The 12500-nt window shown below is 47.5% G+C and overlaps 1 protein-coding gene across 3 annotated transcripts in view; it reads right to left on the reverse strand.

The window, feature by feature from the left end:
• Positions 1-4: 4 nt before the first annotated feature.
• spock3 (SPARC (osteonectin), cwcv and kazal like domains proteoglycan 3) overlaps positions 5-12500 on the reverse strand; it is a 36192-nt gene continuing 23696 nt past the window's right edge. For all 3 annotated transcript variants that reach the window (XM_036972015.1, XM_036972016.1, XM_036972014.1), the window contains 3 exons: positions 2549-2611; positions 2309-2446; positions 5-471 (listed from right to left, as the gene is read on the reverse strand). In XM_036972015.1, the coding sequence (XP_036827910.1) occupies positions 305-471; positions 2309-2446; positions 2549-2611 (368 nt within the window). In that variant the 3' untranslated portion in view covers positions 5-304. The remainder of the gene's footprint in view (positions 472-2308; positions 2447-2548; positions 2612-12500) is intronic.

Genomic DNA, 12500 nt, shown 5'->3' on the forward strand with positions numbered 1-12500 from the left:
TTACAGGAAGTCGTCCCCCCCCCCCCCCCAATTTGTACAATGGTGTCAAATTGCAGAGTCCACCTTAAGTTAGGAACAGACAACAAACACAGAGTGGGCCATCCCAAATGGTGCCCTGTACACTATGTAGTGAACTGCCTTCCCCCAGCACCCAATGGGCCCTGGGGAACTGACTAGGGTATAGGGGGACATTTGAGACACAGAAGAGAGAGAGAGAAATGTCTTTAGTCTGTTAGCGGTGACGAGGTCGCCTAGCAACTATTCTTGCTGCTGAAGTCCCCTGGCAAAGTGCAGAGTGACGGAGTTACGACAGATATCTTTCCTCTCCGTCATAATCGTCCTCGTCTTCGTCATCTTCGTCATCGATCTGGTCGCTCAGGACGAAGGCATCATCTTCATCATCGTCATAGTCGTCGTCGGAGAAGAGAGAGTCTCCGCTGCCCTGGTCTCCAGATGATTCCAACACCACCCCTACAGAACACAGGAACCAGGAAGGAACTACTGTTAAACACCACCCTACAGAACACAGGAACCAGGAAGGAACTACTGTTAAACACCACCCCTACAGAACACAGGAACCAGGAAGGAACTCAGGTTAAACACCCCCCCCCCCCCCCCCCCCCCCCCCTACAGAACACAGGAACCAGGAAGGAACTACTGTTAAACACCCCCCCTACAGAACACAGGAACCAGGAAGGAACTCAGGTTAAACACCACCCCTACAGAACACAGGAACCAGGAAGGAACTACTGTTAAACACCCCCCCTACAGAACACAGGAACCAGGAAGGAACTCAGGTTAAACATCACCCTGCAGAACACAGGAACCAGGAAGGAACTACTGTTAAACACCACCCTACAGAACACAGGAACCAGGAAGGAACTACTGTTAAACACCACCCTACAGAACACAGGAACCAGGAAGGAACTACTGTTAAACACCACCCTACAGAACACAGGAACCAGGAAGGAACTACTGTTAAACACCACCCTACAGAACACAGGAACCAGGAAGGAACTCAGGTTAAACACCACCCCTACAGAACACAGGAACCAGGAAAGAACTACTGTTAAACACCCCCCTACAGAACACAGGAACCAGGAAGGAACTACTGTTAAACACCCCCCTACAGAACACAGGAAGCAGCAAGGAACTACTGTTAAACACCCCCCTACAGAACACAGGAACCAGGAAGGAACTACTGTTAAACACCCCCCCTACAGAACACAGGAACCAGGAAGGAACTCAGGTTAAACACCACCCTACAGAACACAGGAACCAGGAAGGAACTACTGTTAACCCCCCCCCTACAGAACACAGGAACCAGGAAGGAACTACTGTTAAACACCCCCCCTACAGAACACAGGAACCAGGAAGGAACTCAGGTTAAACACCACCCCTACAGAACACAGGAACCAGGAAGGAACTACTGTTAAACACCCCCCCTACAGAACACAGGAACCAGGAAGGAACTCAGGTTAAACACCACCCTACAGAACACAGGAACCAGGAAGGAACTACTGTTAAACACCACCCTACAGAACACAGGAACCAGGAAGGAACTACTGTTAAACACCACCCTACAGAACACAGGAACCAGGAAGGAACTACTGTTAAACACCACCCTACAGAACACAGGAACCAGGAAGGAACTACTGTTAAACACCACCCTACAGAACACAGGAACCAGGAAGGAACTACTGTTAAACACTACCCTACAGAACACAGGAACCAGGAAGGAACTACTGTTAAACACCACCCCTACAGAACACAGGAACCAGGAAGGAACTACTGTTAAACACCACCCTACAGAACACAGGAACCAGGAAGGAACTACTGTTAAACACCACCCTACAGAACACAGGAACCAGGAAGGAACTACTGTTAAACACTACCCTACAGAACACAGGAACCAGTTCTGTCCTTGAGCTGTTCTTGTTTTTTAATGTTCTGTTTTATGTTTCATGTTTTCCTGATCAATTACCAAAATAACCTAAATCAGGTGGTCAGTCGGTCAGCCAACCACTAAGTCAGTCAGTCAGTCAGTCAGTCAGTCAGTCGGTCAGCCAACCACTAAGTCAGTCAGTCAGTCAGTCAGTCGGTCAGCCAACCACTAAGTCAGTCAGTCAGTCAGTCGGTCAGCCAACCACTAAGTCAGTCAGTCAGTCAGTCGGTCAGCCAACCGCTAAGCCAGTCAGTCAGTCAGTCAGTCAATCAATCAATCATGTTACGATCAACTTTTTATCGGCATCAAACCAATTAGTTAGTTGGAAATGATTTCCCCCCAGAATGCTTAGTGCGGACCTACCACAGTCTGCTGCTCCGTGGGTCCGTGACCCTGCGACCTCGTTGCCATAGCGATCGACACACCAGCACTGTCCGCTGCTGCCGTGGCACTGGTGGGACCGGTAGTAGCCCTCTGCGTCACACACTGGCAGGTACTGACCTAGAGGTCAGGGGTTTAGAGGTCAAAGGTTATAGAGGTCAGGGGTCGTAGAGGTCAGGGGTCATAGAGAGAGAGAGGTTAGTGTGTACGTTGGAGACTCACCCGGTAGCTTCTCCGTAGCCTGTTTCTTGTTAATACTGGTCAGTTCAGACCAACAGGGGGAGTCTGGAGAGGAGAGACGGAACACATCAGGGGTGTATTCATTCGTGTACATCGTAGCACAACGGTTTTGCAGCAGAAAACAAAAACAAGTGTTTCTTATTGGACAAGATCAGCTAAGTCCCTCCCTGTTTCAACCCATCTTGGGTCTGTTTGGTTCCTAGTGAATAAATCCCTGGACTATGATCACACAAATAATGAATAACCAGAAACACAGTTTATTAAATGTGCTTATGTTTTTATAACTTGTTACATTTCTGCGTACGATCATTTCTTTCATTACGAGTCAAGTTTATAAAATGTCTGTACGCTCCCATGAATAAAGTTGTGTTGGTCAGAAATAAGCATGTTTCATTTATAAATCATGTAAAGTTGATAGTTTACTGTCTAGTTGAAGATTTATAAATGCCATTGTTGCTGTGGATTTGTAGCCTGGAGAAATCCAGTCTGTCATGTTTGGTAATGACACAGGGTACAAGCAGTGGAAGGTTAGCATGAAACAGGTTCTGCATTTCAGGCTAGTGGATTTAGTGGGACTTTAGTACAGCCAGCCAGCACACTGAAAGACTACAACCCCTGCCAGCCAGCACACTGAAATACTACAACACCCAGCCAGCACACTGAAAGACTACAACACCCAGCCAGCACACTGAAACACCACAGCCTGCCAGCACACTGAAACATTACAACCCCTGCCAGCCAGCACACTGAAAGACTACAACACCCAGCCAGCACACTGAAAGACTACAACACCCAGCCAGCACACTGAAAGACTACAACCCCAGCCAGCACACTGAAAGACTACAACCCCAGCCAGCACACTGAAAGACTACAACCCCAGCCAGCCAGCACACTGAAAGACTACAACCCCAGCCAGCCAGCACACTGAAACACAACAACCTCAGCCAGCCAGCACACTGAAAGACTACAACCCCAGCCAGCCAGCACACTGAAACACTACAAGCCCAGCCAGTCAGCACACTGAAACACTACAACCCCAGCCAGCCAGCACACTGAAACACTACAACCCCAGCCAGCACACTGAAACACTACAACCCCAGCCAGCACACTGAAACACTACAACCCCAGCCAGCACACTGAAACACTACAACCCCAGCCAGCACACTGAAACACTACAACCCCAGCCAGCCAGCACACTGAAAAACTACAACCCCAGCCAGCACACTGAAACACTACAACCCCAGCCAGCCAGCACACTGAAACACTACAACCCCAGCCAGCCAGCACACTGAAACACTACAACCCCAGCCAGCACACTGAAAGACTACAACCCCAGCCAGCACACTGCAACACTACAACCCCAGCCAGCCAGCACACTGAAACACTACAACACCAGTCAGCCAGCACACTGAAACACTACAACCCCAGCCAGCACACTGAAACACTACAACCTGCCAGCCAGCACACTTAAACACTACAACCGCAGCCAGCACACTGAAACACTACAACCCTAGCCAGCACACTGAAACACTACAACCCCAGCCAGCACACTGAAACACTACAACCCCAGCCAGCACACTGAAACAATATAACCCCTGCCAGCCAGCACACTGAAACACTACAACCCCAGCCAGCCAGCACACTGAAACACTACAGCCCCAGCCAGCACACTTAAACACTACAACAGCAGCCAGCACACTGAAACACTACAACCCCAGCAGGCACACTGAAACACTACAACCCCAGCCAGCACACTGAAACACTACAACCCCAGCCAGCCAGCACACTGAAAGACTACAACACCCAGCCAGCCAGCACACTGATGGACTACAACCCCAGCCAGCACACTGAAAGACTACAACACCCAGCCAGCACACTGAAACACTACAACCCCAGCCAGCACACTGAAACATTACAACCCCAGCCAGCACACTGAAACAATACAACCCCAGCCAGCACACTGAAAGACTACAATCCCAGCCAGCACACTGAAACACTACAACACCCAGCCAGCACACTGAAACACTACAACCCCAGCCAGCACACTGAAACACTACAACCCCAGCCAGCACATTGAAACACTATAACCCCAGCCAGCCAGAACACTGAAACACTACAACCCCAGCCAGCACACTGAAACACTACAACCCCAGCCAGCACACTGAAACACTACAACCCCAGCCAGCACACTGAAACACTGCAACCCCAGCCAGCACACTGAAACACTACAACACCCAGCCAGCACACTGAAACACTACAACCCCAGCCAGCACACTGAAACACTACAACCCCAGCCAGCCAGCACACTGAAAGACTACAACACCCAGCCAGCCAGCACACTGATGGACTACAACCCCAGCCAGCACACTGAAAGACTACAACACCCAGCCAGCACACTGAAACACTACAACCCCAGCCAGCACACTGAAACATTACAACCCCAGCCAGCACACTGAAACAATACAACCCCAGCCAGCACACTGAAAGACTACAATCCCAGCCAGCACACTGAAACACTACAACACCCAGCCAGCACACTGAAACACTACAACCCCAGCCAGCACACTGAAACACTACAACCCCAGCCAGCACATTGAAACACTATAACCCCAGCCAGCCAGAACACTGAAACACTACAACCCCAGCCAGCACACTGAAACACTACAACCCCAGCCAGCACACTGAAACACTACAACCCCAGCCAGCACACTGAAACACTGCAACCCCAGCCAGCACACTGAAACACTACAACACCCAGCCAGCACACTGAAACACTACAACACCCAGCCAGTACACTGAAACACTACAACCCCAGCCAGCACACTGAAAGACTACAACCCCTGCCAGCACACTGAACGACTACAACACCCAGCCATCACACTGAAAGACTACAACACTGGTCAGCCAGCACACTGAAAGACTACAACACCCAGCCAGCACACTGAAAGACTACAATCCCTGACAGCAAGCACACTGAAAGACTACAACCAAGCCAGGACACTGAAACACTACAACCCCTGCCAGCCAGTCATTCCAGCTGCAGCAATCAGCTCTAACGAGACCTGACACACCTGAACAGGATGTACTGGGATAGGCCTCCAGGTAGAAATACATGGTGTCTATACCGTAGATCACCTGTTTATACCGTAGATCACCTGTCTATACCGTAGATCACCTGTCTATACCGTAGATCACCTGTCTATATTGTAGATCACTTGTCTATACCGTAGATCACCTGTCTATACCGTAGATCAACTGTCTATACCGTGGTTCTCCTGTCTATACCGTAGATCACCTGTCTATACCGTGGATCACTTGTCTATACCGTAGATCACCTGTCTATACCGTGGATCACCTGTCTATACCGTAGATCACCTGTCTATACCGTAGATCACCTGTCTATACCGTAGATCACCTGTCTATACCGTGGTTCACCTGTCTATACCGTGGTTCACCTGTCTATACCGTAGATCACCTGTCTATACCGTAGATCACCTGTCTATACCGTGGTTCACCTGTCTATACCGTAGATCACCTGTCTATACCGTAGATCACCTGTCTATACCGTGGATCACCTGTCTATACCGTAGATCACCTGTCTATACCATCGATCACCTGTCTATACCGTAGATCACCTGTCTATACCGTAGATCACCTGTCTATACCGTAGATCACCTGTCTATACCGTGGTTCACCTGTCTATACCGTAGATCACCTGTCTATACCGTAGATCACCTGTCTATACCGTAGATCACCTGTCTATACCGTGGTTCACCTGTCTATACCATGGTTCGTTCACCTGTCTATACCGTAGATCACCTGTCTATACCGTGGATCACCTGTCTATACCGTGGTTCACCTATCTATACCATAGATTGCCTGTCTATACCGTAGATCACCTGTCTATACCGTAGATCACCTGTCTATACCGTGGATCACCTGTCTATTCCGTAGATCACCTGTCTATACCGTAGATTACCTGTCTATACCGTAGACCACCTGTCTATACCGTAGATCACCTGTCTATACCGTAGATCACCTGTCTATAACGTAGATCAACTGTCTATACTGTGGTTCACCTGTCTATACCGTAGATCACCTGTCTATACCGTAGATCACCTGTCTATACCGTGGATCACCTGTCTATACCGTAGATCACCTGTCTATACCGTGAATCACCTGTCTATACCGTAGATCACCTGTCAATACCGTAGATCACCTGTCTATACCGTTGTTCACCTGTCTATACCATAGATCACATGTCTATACCGTAGATCACCTGTCTATACCGTGGTTCACCTGTCTATACCATGGTTCGTTCACCTGTCTATACCGTAGATCACCTGTCTATACCGTGGATCACCTGTCTATACCGTAGATCACCTGTCTATACCGTGGTTCACCTGTCTATACCGTAGATCACCTGTCTATACCGTAGATCACCTGTCTATACCGTAGATCAACTGTCTATACTGTAGATCACCTGTCTATACCGTGGTTCACCTGTCTATACCGTGGTTCACCTGTCTATACCGTGGTTCACCTGTCTATACCGTGGTTCACCTATCTATACCGTAGATCACCTGTCTATACTGTGGTTCACCTGTCTATACCGTGGTTCACTTGTCTATACCGTAGATCACCTGTCTATACCGTAGATCACCTGTCTATACCGTGGATCACCTGTCTATACCGTGGTTCACCTGTCTATACCGTTGTTTACCTGTCTATACCGTAGATCACCTGTCTATACCGTAGATCACCTGTCTATACCGTAGATCAACTGTCTATACCGTAGATCACCTGTTTATACCGTGGTTCACCTGTCTATACCGTAGATCACCTGTCTATACCGTTGTTCACCTGTCTATACCGTAGATCACCTGTCTATACCGTAGATCACCTGTCTATACCGTGGATCACCTGTCTATTCCGTAGATCACCTGTCTATACCGTAGATTACCTGTCTATACCATAGATCACCTGTCTATACCGTAGATCACCTGTCTATACCGTAGATCACCTGTCTATAACGTAGATCACCTGTCTATACTGTGGTTCACCTGTCTATACCGTAGATCACCTGTCTATACCGTAGATCACCTGTCTATACCGTGGATCACCTGTCTATACCGTAGATCACCTGTCTATACCGTGAATCACCTGTCTATACCGTAGATCACCTGTCAATACCGTAGATCACCTGTCTATACCGTTGTTCACCTGTCTATACCATAGATCACATGTCTATACCGTAGATCACCTGTCTATACCGTGGTTCACCTGTCTATACCATGGTTCGTTCACCTGTCTATACCGTAGATCACCTGTCTATACCGTGGATCACCTGTCTATACCGTAGATCACCTGTCTATACCGTGGTTCACCTGTCTATACCGTAGATCACCTGTCTATACCGTAGATCACCTGTCTATACCGTAGATCAACTGTCTATACTGTAGATCACCTGTCTATACCGTGGTTCACCTGTCTATACCGTGGTTCACCTGTCTATACCGTGGTTCACCTGTCTATACCGTGGTTCACCTGTCTATACCGTGGTTCACCTATCTATACCGTAGATCACCTGTCTATACCGTAGATCACCTGTCTATACCGTAGATCACCTGTCTATACCTTAGATCACCTGTCTATACTGTGGTTCACCTGTCTATACCGTGGTTCACCTGTCTATACCGTAGATCACCTGTCTATACCGTAGATCACCTGTCTATACCGTGGATCACCTGTCTATTCCGTAGATCACCTGTCTATACCGTAGATAACCTGTCTATACCGTAGATCACCTGTCTATACCGTAGATCACCTGTCTATACCGTAGATCACCTGTCTATAACGTAGATCACCTGTCTATACTGTGGTTCACCTGTCTATACCGTAGATCACCTGTCTATACCGTAGATCACCTGTCTATACCGTGGATCACCTGTCTATACCGTAGATCACCTGCCTATACCGTGAATCACCTGTCTATACCGTAGATCACCTGTCAATACCGTAGATCACCTGTCTATACCGTTGTTCACCTGTCTATACCATAGATCACATGTCTATACTGTAGATCACCTGTCTATACCGTGGTTCACCTGTCTATACCATGGTTCGTTCACCTGTCTATACCGTAGATCACCTGTCTATACCGTGGATCACCTGTCTATACCGTAGATCACCTGTCTATACCGTGGTTCACCTGTCTATACCGTAGATCACCTGTCTATACCGTAGATCACCTGTCTATACCGTAGATCAACTGTCTATACTGTAGATCACCTGTCTATACCGTGGTTCACCTGTCTATACCGTGGTTCACCTGTCTATACCGTGGTTCACCTGTCTATACCGTGGTTCACCTGTCTATACCGTGGTTCACCTATCTATACCGTAGATCACCTGTCTATACTGTGGTTCACCTGTCTATACCGTGGTTCACTTGTCTATACCGTAGATCACCTGTCTATACCGTAGATCACCTGTCTATACCGTGGATCACCTGTCTATACCGTGGTTCACCTGTCTATACCGTTGTTTACCTGTCTATACCGTAGATCACCTGTCTATACCGTAGATCACCTGTCTATACTGTAGATCAACTGTCTATACCGTGGATCACCTGTCTATTCCGTAGATCACCTGTCTATACCGTAGATCACCTGTCTATACCGTGGATCACCTGTCTATTCCGTAGATCACCTGTCTATACCGTAGATTACCTGTCTATACCATAGATCACCTGTCTATACCGTAGATCACCTGTCTATACCGTAGATCACCTGTCTATAACGTAGATCACCTGTCTATACTGTGGTTCACCTGTCTATACCGTAGATCACCTGTCTATACCGTAGATCACCTGTCTATACCGTGGATCACCTGTCTATACCGTAGATCACCTGTCTATACCGTGAATCACCTGTCTATACCGTAGATCACCTGTCTATACCGTAGATCACCTGTCAATACCGTAGATCACCTGTCTATACCGTTGTTCACCTGTCTATACCATAGATCACATGTCTATACCGTAGATCACCTGTCTATACCGTGGTTCACCTGTCTATACCATGGTTCGTTCACCTGTCTATACCGTAGATCACCTGTCTATACCGTGGATCACCTGTCTATACCGTAGATCACCTGTCTATACCGTGGTTCACCTGTCTATACCGTAGATCACCTTTCTATACCGTAGATCACCTGTCTATACCGTAGATCAACTGTCTATACTGTAGATCACCTGTCTATACCGTGGTTCACCTGTCTATACCGTGGTTCACCTGTCTATACCGTGGTTCACCTGTCTATACCGTGGTTCACCTGTCTATACCGTGGTTCACCTATCTATACCGTAGATCACCTGTCTATACTGTGGTTCACCTGTCTATACCGTGGTTCACTTGTCTATACCGTAGATCACCTGTCTATACCGTAGATCACCTGTCTATACCGTGGATCACCTGTCTATACCGTGGTTCACCTGTCTATACCGTTGTTTACCTGTCTATACCGTAGATCACCTGTCTATACCGTAGATCACCTGTCTATACCGTAGATCAACTGTCTATACCGTAGATCACCTGTTTATACCGTGGTTCACCTGTCTATACCGTAGATCACCTGTCTATACGGTTGTTCACCTGTCTATACCGTAGATCACCTGTCTATATCGTGGTTCACCTGTCTATACCGTGGTTCACCTGTCTATACCGTGGTTCACCTGTCTATACCGTGGTTCACCTATCTATACCTTAGATCACCTGTCTATACTGTGGTTCACCTGTCTATACCGTGGTTCACCTGTCTATACCGTAGATCACCTGTCTATACCGTGGATCACCTGTCTATACCGTACATCACCTGTCTATACCGTAGATCACCTGTCTATACCGTAGATCACCTGTCTATACCGTGGTTTACCTGTCTATACCGTAGATCACCTGTCTATACCGTAGATCACCTGTCTATACCGTAGATCACCTGTCTATACCGTGGTTCACCTGTCTATACCGTAGATCACCTGTCTATACCGTGGTTCACCTGTCTATACCGTGGTGAACATGCCTATACCGTAGATCACCTGTCTATACCGTGGTTTACCTGTCTATACCGTAGATCACCTGTCTATACCGTGGTTTACCTGTCTATGCCGTAGATCACCTGTCTATACCGTGGTTCACCTGTCTATACCGTGGTTCACCTGTCTATACTGTGTTTCACCTGTCTATACCGTAGATCACCTGTCTATACCGTAGATCACCTGTCTATACCGTAGATCACCTGTCTATACCGTAGATCACCTGTCTATACCGTGGTTTACCTGTCTATACCGTAGATCACCTGTCTATACCGTAGATCACCTGTCTATACCGTAGATCCGCCTGGTATGGCAACTGCACCGCCCTCAACCGTAAGGCTCTCCAGAGGGTAGTGAGGTCTGCACAACGCATCACCGGGGGCAAACTACCTGCCCTCCAGGACACCTACACCACCCGATGTCACAGGAAGGCCATAAAGATCATCAAGGACATCAACCACCCGAGCCACTGCCTGTTCACCCCGCTATCATCCAGAAGGCGAGGTCAGTACAGGTGCATCAAAGCTGGGACCGAGAGACTGAAAAACAGCTTCTATCTCAAGGCCATCAGACTGTTAAACAGCCACCACTAACACTGAGTGGCTGCTGCCAACACACTGACACTGACTCAACTCCAGCCACTTTAATAATGGGAATTGATGGGAAATGATGTAAATATATCACTAGCCACTTTAAACAATGCTACCTTAAATAAATGTTACTTACCCTACATTATTCATCTCATATGCATACGTATATACTGTACTCTATATCATCGACGGTATCCTTATGTAATACATGTATCACTAGCCACTTTATACTATACTATGCCACTTTGTTTACATACTCATCTCATTTGTACATACTGTACCCGATACCATCTACTGTATCTTGCCTATGCTGCTCTGTACCATCACTCATTCATATATCCTTATGTACATATTCTTTATCCCCTTACACTGTGTACAAGACAGTAGTTTTGGAATTGTTAGTTAGATTACTTGTTATTACTGCATTGTCGGAACTAGAAGCACAAGCATTTCGCTACACTCGCATTAACATCTGCTAACCATGTGTATGTGACAAATAAAATTTGATTTGATTTGATTTGATTTGATTTGATTAGATCACCTGTCTATACCGTGGTTCACCTGTCTGTACCGTGGTTCACCTGTCTGTACCGTGGTTCACCTGTCTGTACGGTGGTTCACCTGTCTATACTGTAGATCACCTGTCTATACCGTAGATCACCTGTCTATACCGTGGTTCACCTGTCTATACCGTGGTTCACCTGTCTATACCGTAGATCACCTGTCTATACCGTAGATCACCTGTCTATACCGTGGTTCACCTGTCTGTACCGTGGTTCACCTGTCTGTACCGTGGTTCACCTGTCTGTACGGTGGTTCACCTGTCTATACTGTAGATCACCTGTCTATACCGTGGTTCACCTGTCTATACCGTAGATTACCTGTCTATACCGTGTTTCACCTGTCTATACCGTAGATCACCTGTCCATACCGTGGTTCACCTATCTATACCGTGGTTTACCTGTCTATACCGTGGTTCACCTGTCTATACCGTGGTTCACCTGTCTATACCGTAGATCACCTGTCTATACCGTGGATCACCTGTCTATACCGTAGATCACCTGTCTATACCGTGGATCAACTGTCTATACCATAGATCCCCTGTCTATACCGTAGATCACCTGTCTATACCGTGGTTCACCTGTCTATACCGTAGATCACCTGTCTATACCGTGATTTACCTGTGTGTGTGTACCGTGGTTCAGCTGTGTCTGTGTGTGTGTGTGTGTGTACCATGGTTCACCTGTGTGTG

The sequence above is a fragment of the Oncorhynchus mykiss genome, unplaced genomic scaffold, assembly GCF_013265735.2.
Source record: "Oncorhynchus mykiss isolate Arlee unplaced genomic scaffold, USDA_OmykA_1.1 un_scaffold_87, whole genome shotgun sequence".
NCBI classification, from domain to species: Eukaryota; Metazoa; Chordata; class Actinopteri; order Salmoniformes; family Salmonidae; genus Oncorhynchus; species Oncorhynchus mykiss.